Source organism: Betta splendens, chromosome 9 (assembly GCF_900634795.4).
Source record: "Betta splendens chromosome 9, fBetSpl5.4, whole genome shotgun sequence".
In the NCBI taxonomy this organism is placed as follows: Eukaryota; Metazoa; Chordata; class Actinopteri; order Anabantiformes; family Osphronemidae; genus Betta; species Betta splendens.
The window spans coordinates 890,773-903,474 of NC_040889.2; the positions used below are offsets into that span (position 1 = coordinate 890,773).

Genomic DNA, 12,702 nt, shown 5'->3' on the forward strand with positions numbered 1-12,702 from the left:
AAGAGGATATATTTGTTTGATCATAACAAAACACGTGTTGTATATTTATTGTTTGATTTTATGATTACGTGACAGAAGCAATTTTTATCGGTGGTACAACCACAATAAAATCAAGCAATCTATTTCCGGTGAGTGGCGCGCAGCGGCGGAAATCACAAGAGGCTCAAAGCTGCTGTGTAATTGTACAGTGTAGCTGCTGAAGCAGCTAGATTCTTTCTGCGATCATCTTTCATTCAGATTAAATATGCCGGACTATCTGGGAGACGACCAAAGGAAGATAAAGGAGGAGGAAAAGGAGGATTCACCTATTCGAGGTATGTTGCAAATGAAACACTTTAATAAAAAGCATGGCGTAAACGTGAAGTCGACGTTAGCAACGTAGCTAACATTAGCTCTTCCTAAGTAAAAACATTATTTATCAGAGTCTTAAATCATTGTTGTTCAATAAACGAATGTATTAATATCTCGCTGGTTAAACTGTTAAGGCCAGTATATTAATGCATCCATATAAATACAAAGCGGAACCTCTCGGTTTGCTAGCAATGCTAACGGCCCAGTGCCACTGATTCTGATGTTGTTTTCGTGTTCCTTACGACAGCTTTGGATGAAGGAGACATCGCGCTGCTGAAAACTTATGTACGTAAGGCCTTGAAAGACAAAGCAGCATTTGTGATGGCTACGGGGTTACTTTACGTGGTATATGTATTTGTAATGATATTTAATTGGGTTTGATTTCCAGGGTCAAAGCACCTACTCCAGACAGATCAAGCAAGTGGAAGATGACATCCAGCAACTGCTTAAAAAGATCAACGAGCTCACAGGTTGGTGATAAGATTTGTAACGGCGACAGGGACTTTGTGGTTATATGTTCATTTAACTGCTATCTTCAGATGTTGGGACTGGGTGAGGTGTGTAACAGTGTTTTTGCCTCTGTTAGGCATCAAGGAGTCAGACACTGGCCTAGCCCCTCCAGCGCTCTGGGATCTGGCTGCTGACAAACAGACTCTTCAGAGTGAACAGCCACTGCAGGTGGCAAGGTAGAGCAAACTGTGTGATGGAAGTGGGGGTTATATTCATATTCATGAGTGTGGTAAAAGAATCCTTCATCATAATAAAGATATTACAGTTCCAAACAATATACACTGCAGAATCACTGCCCCTTCGGAGTACTAGTACCAGTAATGTTGTCCTTAAATGTTCACCTGTTGTATTTGAGTAGCTAGTAACATCCTTTTAATCTCAACAGATGCACAAAAATCATCAATGCAGATTCTGAAGACCCGAAATACATTATCAATGTCAAGCAGTTTGCCAAGTTTGTGGTGGACCTGAGTGACCAGGTGGCCCCAACTGACATTGAAGAGGGCATGAGAGTGGGGTAAGGCAGCCATATTATTTGAATATTCAAGTCTCATCAATTACCAGATACACTATATATGTGGTGAAATACTCTCCTGATTTTTAGCACTTATTCTGTTCCTCCAGCGTTGACAGAAACAAGTATCAGATCCACATTCCTTTGCCTCCCAAGATTGACCCCACTGTCACCATGATGCAGGTACAAGTGCCTTTTAAGAGAAGCTCCCTTAAAGGACAGAGGAGGATGGTTATGTTTATGTCTAATTTATTATAAGAATTCTGTGTTTATATTAGAAATACATAACTATTCAAATATTGACCTGCTGTTTATTCCAACATTTATTTATGCCATTATTGTGCTTTAGGTGGAGGAGAAGCCTGACGTGACCTACAGTGATGTCGGTGGATGTAAGGAGCAGATCGAGAAGTTGAGAGAAGTGGTGGAGACTCCCCTGCTGCATGTGAGCATTCACAAACACCCCTGAAGGTTCCTGACCATGTCCTCCTCAAGCCTCACTTATGCTTTTCTCGCATCCTCTTCTCCATAGCCTGAGAGATTTGTCAATCTGGGCATCGAGCCCCCAAAAGGTGTGTTGCTTTTTGGGCCTCCTGGCACAGGAAAGACCCTGTGTGCCCGCGCTGTAGCCAACAGGACAGATGCTTGCTTCATCCGAGTCATTGGCTCCGAACTTGTGCAGAAATACGTGGGAGAGGTGGGAGCGCTTAACATGTGACTAGAGCATGTTCCTTGAATTGATGTTTAATCTAACTCCACCTTTTCTTTGTCCTGGCTGTGTCTGTAGGGAGCAAGGATGGTGCGGGAGCTGTTTGAGATGGCCCGCACTAAGAAGGCCTGTCTGATCTTCTTTGATGAAATTGATGCTATTGGAGGTAAGGCTTACCCCCGTGTCTTGTTCTATAGTGTTTAACATCACTTAGTGATACATGTTTTTCAATCTGTGCTGTGATCCATTCCTACAAAAATGTATTTCTAATCTATTTTACAATATAACTAAACAGAGCAACACTTTTGTCCTTTTAACCTGGCAGGTGCCCGTTTTGATGACGGCGCTGGAGGAGACAATGAGGTCCAGAGGACAATGCTGGAGCTCATCAACCAGTTGGATGGCTTTGATCCTCGCGGAAACATTAAAGTTCTGATGGCCACCAACAGACCAGACACACTGGACCCAGCCCTGATGCGTCCAGGACGTCTGGACAGGAAGATTGAGTTCAGCCTGCCTGACCTGGAGGTGAATGTTAACAAGATGTACACACATCATTATCCTGCATAATACTTGCCTGTACAGCCACTCAGATCTCACTATTGGTTGTTTTTGTATTTCAGGGTCGCACACACATCTTCAGGATCCACGCCCGCTCCATGAGTGTGGAAAGAGATATTCGATTTGAGCTGCTGGCTCGTCTTTGCCCCAACAGCACAGGTAAGATGGACGTAGCATTCATTTGTCAAATAGCTCATTAAGACTTGTGCACCCCCACATTTATGGAAAATAGTGACAAATTATTACACAAATAGAACAAACCTACAAGAAAATTGTAGCCAAACTCATTTTAGGATTAGGCTGTGACTTACAAGCTCTTGAAGAGAGCTCTAATTATTGACAGAACCTCCTTAGGTTTGGTCACAAAATGAGACGACAATGAACAAAGCAACGGCATGGAACTTGACAGAGGCGAACTGAAAACATGAGTCCAACAGATAGATTTGTTAGAGATAGATATATCTATCTGTTGGTCGACTAATAACATCTGCTAGCTAGTTATGCGTTACACAATACTTGCCATAAGGTGGCGCTGCAGCATCTTGCTGTCACGCTCCAGCAAGGACCACATGTCTCCATTTTTTTTAAATGCTTCTAAAAAAGAAATCAGTTAACTGTAAAAGTAATGTCTGAACTTTCCATGAAAAATGTTCCATAAGCAAATTGTGATGTTTCCTGCCAGGTGCCGAGATCCGCAGCGTCTGCACAGAGGCCGGCATGTTCGCCATCAGAGCACGAAGGAAGGTTGCTACAGAGAAGGATTTTCTAGAGGCCGTTAACAAGGTCATCAAGTCCTACGCCAAGTTCAGCGCCACCCCCAGATACATGACCTATAACTGAGAGTCTGTGTGTGTGAAAGTTTTCCCTTGGGCTTTTTTTTCCCCTCTTTCTCTCAAATGATAACAGCTTTTCGAAGAAAGAAAAGTCGCTGTGTTTTCTTTGTTTGCTTAAAAATAAACTCTATTCCTGGTTCAAGTGTTTTATTTACTGTATATGCAAAGAATAGTAACTTGAAGGCATCCTGTTTTTACAGTAACAGCACAAACAAAGCAATTTTCTTCCTAAAAATGTCTGACAGTGTGTCTTAATGTTTTAGTGCAAATGGACTGTAACAACAAACATACTCCTACAAATTGAAAGTGTCATTCCTGCTGGTTTAAATAGTTCAACAACACTACAGCGAACAATAAAATATATCAATCAGGACACGTGATCATAATAGTTTCCAGTCAGTTTTACAGGTTTGTACTAAAAAAAAATCTGTCACAGCAGCGACAGCATTTTTTTACATTTAAAACAGAACCACAAAAAAAACATTAAAACTGCAGTTTAGTTCCCCTATTGGAGACTGCACACACTCAAAAATGGGAAGGTTGCTCATAACATTCTAACATCTAACTGCTGAATTAGATCTATTTAAGTTATGTGCAACCTTGGATTTGTTTGAGTGTAGGAATGTCAACTGACTTGTGATTGGATAAAAACTTATTTAACTTCTTTGGGCACTTAAAGTGTAACAGCTGTCAGGTCAGCAAGCACCTCTGGTCAGTGTGAATGATTGTTCATTTGTAGGGTGATGCTGGAGATTGCTCCAACTGGCCGTTTTTGGGGTCTTCCCACATCTGCTGTCCAAGTCACGACCCTGCTATGATTTGTTCTTGTTACAGCTGTGACTTATACAACTGTTTCATTGACTGGAGCAGTGTTTGGACATTGACAGTGCAGCGCTGCGTCGTGGACCGTGGGGTACAACATGCCTGTGCTCATGCCGTCGGTGAAGAACTGCAACGCGTCCAGCTCGGCCAACACAGTCCCTGAGAAGTCCAAGCACACATAAAAAAAGTGATCAGACAAGTACTTTTACCACGAGACCATCAACCAAAACGTGATCGCTTACTGCTGCAGCCGGCTATGACCACCCGCACATCCACAGCTTCATATTCTTTAATAACCTGCAGAAGCACAGAGGTCTCATTAAAAACAAATTAAAAATACTACTTTTGGAATTAACATGTTAAAATCTTAACCTGTTTGATGGCTTTGGCTCCAACTGAATCGATGAAATTGGCAGATGTCCAGTCCAGGATGATAGAGTGAACGGCGCTGAGGGGTTCGAGGAAGTCGGCGTCTTCCGAGTCGGACCCGTGTTTGTCCTGCAGCTGGCCATTCTTCTCCTCCGCAACCTCGTGAGTCACTCCCTGCTTTTTGTACTGAACACAGCAACAATGGGTCATGGGACATCCATTTATCTACAGACATTTATTTTGAAATGAGCTGCATATTTCCATAGTATGAAAATGTTTACGTTTGAGCACCAAGACAAGGCTGGGCAAAAGGTGAAGGAAAGAAGGCTTTACCTTGACACAGATCTTGAGTGGAGAGTTGTGCTTACTGTTGGCCTTCTTTTTCTTTTTCTGGGCTTTCCGGGCAGCTTGTAACTGTGCAGGGTTTACTCCAGTCTGTGCAGACATCAACAACAAAGAGTCTGGTGAGAGGTTGGTCGTCCTAGTCTTTGCTCAAAACTCCAAAACAGCATTTTAGAAATATGCTAGTGCTCATGTGGAGTTTGGAGGGGTCATTCATCTTAAAATTTTTAGAATTTACAACACACAAATGGACAGTGGTTGGGATTACTTTCTCCTTGAGGGCGTTTATATAAAGGTCACTGTTGGCAAAGTAGATTGAAGAGTTGGAGTGAAAAATCTTAATCCCCTCATATTCAGCAGCCTGGGAACAGAACACAGATCACAAGCATTCAGGGATCAGACCATGAAACCAGCTGGGAAATATTTCCACTACATGTAAGTGTTGTGTGTTTTGGGAGACTCACCTCTTCATATTCATTCACATCATAGTACAGGCCTGTACCAGCAACGTGCCCCAACACTCCACTTCTTGGGCTAAAAGATAAAATGGATTTTACACTACATTCTCCCTATCAACTGGCTAAAATAAGCAGCTGTCTTATCAGTACCTCTGTGTCCTGTAAATCACAGTCAGTATGGCGAACGCAACGGCAACAAGGAGGCCGTAATCCAGGCCGAGCAGCACAGATGCTGCGAAGGCTACGAGCCAGATGGTCTGAGACGGAGAGCGTAAACAGAAATGAACAAATGTGGTGTATTGTAGCCTGGTGGAAAAACAAACACCTACGTCCTCTTTGCCTCCTAAGAGACAGAAAAGCCTATCACAAACAGGCGGTGGACATCCCCTGTATCTTATCTTAGCTGTCATTTATGGTTAAATTAATTAGCAGATGATGAGAAAATTATCAACCCAGCTTATTATGATGAAGGAAACTCCCAAAGCCTTTGACATTAGCCCCCTTTCATGATGCACTGTGTAGCGGAACTGAACACTGATAAGGTTTAACAACTGTTTGTTTTGTGTCACACAGTCCACACCGTCTCTATTAATGTGTGCCACCGTCAATCCCTGTGACTAAAACGTACACCATCTCATTTTGCTCAATTTTTCCAGATGGTTACTTGCGTTCGACTGACCAGTTCAATCTTACTGGTCCTCCACAGGCGACAGATGTCTCTGAACTGGCGGAACATCCCCATCAGGTTGACCATGACGATGGCAGCCAGCACGGTCTGAGAAAATAAAAGTGTCAGCGGCTCCACCTTTGACGCCTGTCTGCTACACTGGACGTTCTGCATCATTTGCTCAGTTTGACTCACCTGAGGGAGCGGCTGGAAGACGAAACCGACAGCCACCACCACCACTAGTACCACCAGAGACGCCACCAGTCCTGCAATCTAAACATACACACAAACACAGTTTCAACATCTCTCTTTGTTCAACCTCGTTTTAAAATACCAATTTAAACCACTTAGTATAATTGGTGTGTGTGTGTGTGTGTGTGTGTGTGTGTGTGTGTGTGTGTGTGGGTGTGTGTGTGTGTGTGTGTGTGTGTGTGTGTGAGAGAGTGAATGTGCGTGTGTGAAGAATGTGCATGAGACCTCTGTTTTCCCTCCTGTGCTCTCCTGGACCAGGCTCCTAGACATGGAGCTAGTGATGGCAAATGTTTGGAAAAAAGAGCTGACGAAGTTGCACAGGCCGAGGGCAATGAGCTCCTGATATTAGAAAAGACACAAACAAGTGTTCAAGTGACGTTAACAGAATGAAAATACTGTATCATAAAGTAAACAACTGTTTTTGCAAAATGAGTTTGCATGTCATTGAACCAAAACGATATCTGCTTTCCAAGCATTTCTCTTCAAAGCTGATTTAATGAAAGGAACCAAACAAATACATTAAACCCAGACCATTATTATCAAGCCAGCCTTCTAAAGGACTAAAATCACATCACACATACAGTAGATTCCAGTTATGCAGAACCAGATGTTTGGGCTGTCAAAATATTCACCTGTAACTAAACAGTGATTCATCTTTACAGTATTCAGCTTTACTCAAACTTTTGCTTAAACAGAACATATGTTATCATGTTAGAGGTCTAGGTCATCTTTAACCTCATCATCCTGATTCACACTAGTTAGCAGTGTTAAAATGTCTACACTGACCTGGTTGCCATCCACGCTGTAGCCATGCTTCAGGGCAAAAATCTTGGCAAGTGAAATGTCCATTGAGAATCCTACGATCGCTATGGCGACGGAGTCTGTGATTATGTTGGGTAACAGCAAGAAGTCGGGGGCAGTAGGCGGGAGAAGCCTGGGAACAAGTGAGAAAATGTTATTGGTTGCAGCTGAGGTGTTATTGAAGGTTTCCATTTACAGCTTGATGGGGGAAAACAATGACAGAGAAAAATGAGAAAGAAAGAGAAGACAAAGTCTGCATTCAGATCACTCAGTTGGGAGCATTACCCTGTCGGTATGTGCCCCACCACTTCCACGTGGTATTCCTCGGACAGCGAGATGGCGTACGAGACGCTGGTCGCCACGATGACCACAATAATTTCCCCAGGAATGGGAACAAACAGCTTTTTTTTGAAGCGTTCGTTGAGATGTTTGATCACGAACAAGAAGATGAGACACACCAGGCCCAGGACGAAGGTAACCACATTGGTGCTGGTGAGGTCACTGAGCACCGCCTTGACACTCTGGGCCATGAGATATAGATCAGCGTGATCATGCAGAGGAAGTTATCCATTTATTTACTAACGAAGTTTCAAACCAGTAAACTCACGTAAATAGCAGAGAGAGGCCCGCTGAAACGCTTTGTCTTCACCCCCAGCAAGTACTTCAGCTGGGAGATGACCACGTGCATGGACGCTGCCGTCGTGAAGCCTCGCACCAGGGGCTCTGTGAGGTAGATCGCCACAAAGCCAAACCTGAGGAGACCTAAGAGAATCTTACAGGACACAAAATGAGATTAGGCGGCAGCAATAACGCAAAGATTGAGAAGAAAGATTTGTTTCAGTACAAACATTAGGTTGTGGAAACACCAACAATGGCTCTGAGCGAGAGGTTTTTGCTCAGATCATGTTACTGTTGTTCCACAGATGCTCTGTGGGCACTGGAAACAGCATCCCATGATCAACAGTACATTTCAGCTGCCCTAGAGAGTCTGTTAGTTGTTTTAAGACTAACCTGGATGATTCCCACCAGGGTCGTGAGCACCACAGCCACCTGGACCCTCCTGGCATCACGGGCTGTCTCGTTGATGAAGGTAATGTTGGATCCGTTTGAAGGCTGGACAGAAAACATGGAGTCTGGGGCTTCTCTAACAGCAACACCCCCGATCATCAGGCTGATGACAGCAAAAGTACCTGCAGATCACAGGCACAAAAACACACCACAGGTTTCGAAAGGCTTTCTGTGAGTAGGTCCCTAAATCAAATGGTCACATTGTCCAGGAAGTGAACATCAGCCACGTTTTCCAAGCACCTGTACTGTCTAACTGCACTTGCTTGATGATCTGGTGATGAGTTTTCTAGCAAACCTATCACATCCTCTGATAAAAAGTTCAGAAAGGCCCATAGGAAACGTAGGCTTAGGTTTGCATTGCAATGATATTTCACTTCACATGCTATATTAAAATGTCAGACTTATCAGTGCTGACGTCTGCGGGAGGAAGAGCGACGCCACACACGCCAAACCAAACACAGCCAACCTCTGGCAAACATTGTGTCTTAATCATGGGCATATTTCACTTTAGCCCTGCTCTTATCCAGACTTGGAATTATGTCTAGTGGACCTGCAAGGGATATGAACTTAATGTGTGAGAGTGTGTATCCCTTGTAATGAAAAAGACACCTTCCCCAGCACTTGAACCACAGCCCAGTTATTTAGTCTTAGTTGTCTGCCAGGAGTTAAGGATCACATTCCCCACAGCAGCCTACGATCAGTATGTTGGTTAGAATCTACTTTACGACTCAACCAGCTGATCCAAAGTTGTGCCTTCATTGTCCTGTTTAGATCATCTTAACAGCCGTGTTTAAAAAGGTCGAGCAGGCCTAGTCCATTAAACGGGACTCCCACGGCAGGCTGGAGCTGACATTAGAGAGGCCTTGGAGGGGCTTCTAAAGAAAGTCGGGAGTGTGGGATGTCAGAGGTGGGGTTACCAGCATTACACAATCCTAACTGCTTGTGTCAGATGAGGACGCTGTGATCACATCTCAAACGTTTCTGCACGTCAACTCAACTTCACCTTCATATGCTTGATGAGGGTATTGCTTGAATGCTGGAGAAGCTCAGGTCGTATGTGTGTGTGTGTGTACTACGCTGTTAATAAGGTTAGGGAAGTGCCAAAGGTTTCATAATACAATAAATTTTCATCTATTCTCTTCCCAAAGCAGTCATATGATACCCTGTCTTACTAGGTATTGAAAGAGCAACATTGTAGAGATTTCATAGCTTTTATCACATCAGTTATAACCGCATCATTAAATAACTTAATTATAGTTTTGGGGAAATGAGTGATGTTTACAATATGCATGTAGTGTTTCCACACTGGGTGGAAGCTGATCCTAGGTGTTAACAGCTGTTTCTCACCTATAGATACATGTCTGGAGGTTCCAAAGAAGGTGTAGAGCAGCACGGGGTAGAACGATGAGTACAGGCCATAAACAGGAGGCACGGCAGCCAGCAGCGCGTAAGCGAGACCTGGGGGAAGAAATGGAAAACAAAATAAGCAGACACGAGAACAGAGCCATTGCACAGTAACATTGGCGCCACAGATATCCAAAAACAAAGCGTGGAGTCCACAGCAGCCCCTGGGGGGGTGGCAGCTGGCCCATTCACACTAGGTAAAGAACACAGAGCTCAGAGCCATTTGCCAACACAGCGGGGCTGGTTGGTCACTTACTGTACCTTGAGGGAGCTGCACGACCGCGGTGCTGAGACCTGAGACCACATCTGAAAACAGGTATTTCTTGACTGGGTAGGACGGCAGCCATGTCAGGATAGGCAGGCAGCTGAGAACGGCAGCCTTGGCCCTCTGTGAAGAACATCTGAAACGAGACAAGATCAGCTTGTAGGAAAAACACACAGTAACGCCAGTGAGTCACTTGTGCCCTATCGCTTCATTATCTACCTGCCTCTAACATATTCTTCCTGTTGTGTGCTTGCAGAGTGTGAGCAGAGAACCAGAGAAACCAACCATCACGAACTAGACACACACTCAAATAAAAGGACAGCATAGGTATATAATATAATAATTAGTCATTGTAATATTTCTCACAGATACTTGACTGGATTTGATGCAATTATGAAAAGCCACTTACAAGACACTTAAAGCAAATTGACTTCATTCAGAATTCTGTATAGACCGATTCCTTTCTCATCTTTGCATGTGGATAATCGGTCCCTACACACAGGATCAACAGAATCCAAACTTGCTCCTTTCAGGCATACCGGAAATGCTTTGCCAGCCTCTCTCGCAGGGTGGTGGAATTTTCTTTATGGTGGAGAAGCTGCAGCCTGATGAAGGTTTCATCATACACCGGGCGGTCGACCTTGTAGGTCAGCGGTGATTCTGGATCCTCGCTGGCCGCCACGCCTTCACTGTCTGTCACTTCTTCCATGGCAGAGGAAGCAGGTCTAGATGTGCTGAGTCAGGGTGATTATCTCTTCTGGGTCATTGCAGTAACTGCTTTCACTTTAACGTGCGTGCGCTTCTTTATGCTGCTCAAAAGAAGGGATGAGGAGACGGACAAGACAGATATTAATGCAAACTTTGCTTGCTTTTTGGGGCAATGCCTTCAAACAATACCAAGAGATAGTGACGTAAACCAAGCGGGTCTGTGTGTTTAAGCTGATAAGAGACATCAGTTGAACTTACAAGGTAAACTTGACTCAGTTGCATTTTAACAAATATTTTAGGTTCACTCAGTTACGAAAGCACATTAGCTGCAGTGCACGTGATCAAGTATTGGACCGGGTTTGCTCTACAAAACCATAACATCACTCCGATGTCAGTCAGAGGAACACCACGACTGGTTGAGAGGAAACAATCTGACAATGATCATTTTCACAACATGTAAATACACATGCAGATTAGCCACAACAGAATCAGCATGAGGTTGCTGGGCCTGTTGATTAATAAGGAGCAGAGCATTGTTAACACTGCTCTATTGCCTGAGTCAAACATTCATCATTGCATAGTTACTATACGTTGGTGATTCTATAGTCAACATCTCTCCTGTCTGAGGTTACTTCATTCATAGAGAAAACCTGTTGTTTAATAATTCATATTTTGTATACAACTGTGTGATTTAGGAAGTCACACTCAACACGCAGAACCTAAAAAACAGACGTGTAGCAGATTGTTCTGCGCTCATTTACTGAATTCTCTCATGAGAGTTGTCACATGTTGTGATTCAGTTAATTAATTAATTGTGTCAGATAAGTAGATGATGTCAAGTAATTTTTGAATAAAATGTTTTAGTAATATTTCCATTTCCTAGGGGAAATATTACTAATTTTCGTGCTACGCGTTGGTTAAGTTTGTTTCACTTATTTTATTATTTATTACATTAATACTGCTCGGACCCGACTCACCGGTTTTCTCATTTTCAAACCAACTGACGCACGAGCGACTTGACAGGCACGAGCTCACTCCCCCGTTTCCTCGTATAGCTGTAGGTTGCCAGTGCCACGTTGTTATAAAAATCACTTAATAAATTATTGTGGCGCATAAACCATCAAAAATACCTGCGCTGACTGTCGGATATGAACCTGGAGTCACGGTCAACTTAGTTGTACCTCGCTGTGACAGAACACTGCCTTTCCAGACTCTCCGCACATGAGCCTCTAAGCTAGTGTTATCGCGGAGATGCTCGTAAAGGCACTTTACCTCCGTCCTTTTCCAGCTCCTGGGAGGATGCTGCCGGCGTCAAGGAGAATAAAACTCAAACTGACCCCGAGTTGAAGTTTAACCAAGGCAATGTTCTTTTGAAGAGGAGACAACAGTATCCACTTATGGCCACGCTGGAGATCGTCTATTTTGAAACGATGAACTCCTCTGGTGAATTCCGTTTGATCTTCCGGTCCACAAACGGGGGGCGTCTCCGCGCATGCGTTCTGTGATTTGTAGGTTTAAATGGGTTTATATCAGCGAAAGAGCGTGACTTTCTGTGCCACATTTCTTGTACGCTCCCACTGTTATTTGGTTATTTTATTTTTGATAATGGTTTTGTTAGGTTATTATGTTTGTTGATTTTTTTAAATCCAAGTCTTAACATCAACATATGTGTTCCTTAATGCAAATTTCTAGTCATCTGACACCTGGATGAATTATGTATAAATAATCTGCAGTCTTTCTGCCCTAATTTGCTGTATTGTAAGGGGTCAGAGTTCATTTTCAAAATATGTACCTATAGCTGATACTGGAGTGAGAGCTCTGCTTGTTTTGGATCTGTGGCCGCTTGCAGTCAGGGACCAGTATGACGAAGGCAAATCTGCCTCAGTCTACTCTGACGTCAGTCGATCACGAGGTTCCGCCTGTGCCGTGGTTCTTCTCACATGGTCTTAAAAAAGTCATAACCGTTAAAAATAAAAGCACTAAACTCGACGGTTGGTCTGTAATAACGCCTTGTTTCCAGTAGAGGGCAGCAAATTCCCAACCAACCTGTTATATGACCACAAATTGT

General features: G+C 43.5%; 2 protein-coding genes across 2 annotated transcripts; one reads left to right on the top strand and one right to left on the bottom strand.

Annotated features, from left to right (window-relative positions):
- The first annotated feature begins 138 nt into the window (after positions 1-138).
- psmc2 (proteasome 26S subunit, ATPase 2) lies at positions 139-3,615 on the top strand. The gene is made up of 12 exons (XM_029162085.3): positions 139-314; positions 599-636; positions 740-821; positions 938-1,037; positions 1,247-1,378; positions 1,486-1,558; positions 1,725-1,820; positions 1,908-2,072; positions 2,163-2,250; positions 2,410-2,612; positions 2,708-2,804; positions 3,328-3,615. The coding sequence occupies exons 1-12, from the start codon at positions 245-247 to the stop codon at positions 3,483-3,485; spliced, it is 1,302 nt and encodes a 433-aa protein (XP_029017918.1). The 5' UTR covers positions 139-244; the 3' UTR covers positions 3,486-3,615.
- Positions 3,609-12,078, bottom strand: slc26a5 (solute carrier family 26 member 5). The gene is made up of 18 exons (XM_029162082.3): positions 11,907-12,078; positions 10,466-10,735; positions 9,923-10,062; positions 9,605-9,715; positions 8,201-8,379; positions 7,797-7,961; positions 7,475-7,710; positions 7,175-7,322; positions 6,614-6,727; positions 6,332-6,409; positions 6,149-6,244; positions 5,620-5,726; positions 5,476-5,545; positions 5,280-5,372; positions 5,003-5,104; positions 4,673-4,855; positions 4,543-4,597; positions 3,609-4,459 (listed from the first exon to the last, which is right to left on the bottom strand). Exons 2-18 carry the CDS (start codon positions 10,633-10,635, stop codon positions 4,320-4,322), a joined length of 2,187 nt encoding a protein of 728 aa, XP_029017915.1. The 5' UTR covers positions 10,636-10,735; positions 11,907-12,078; the 3' UTR covers positions 3,609-4,319.
- Between the last annotated feature and the right edge of the window lie 624 nt (positions 12,079-12,702).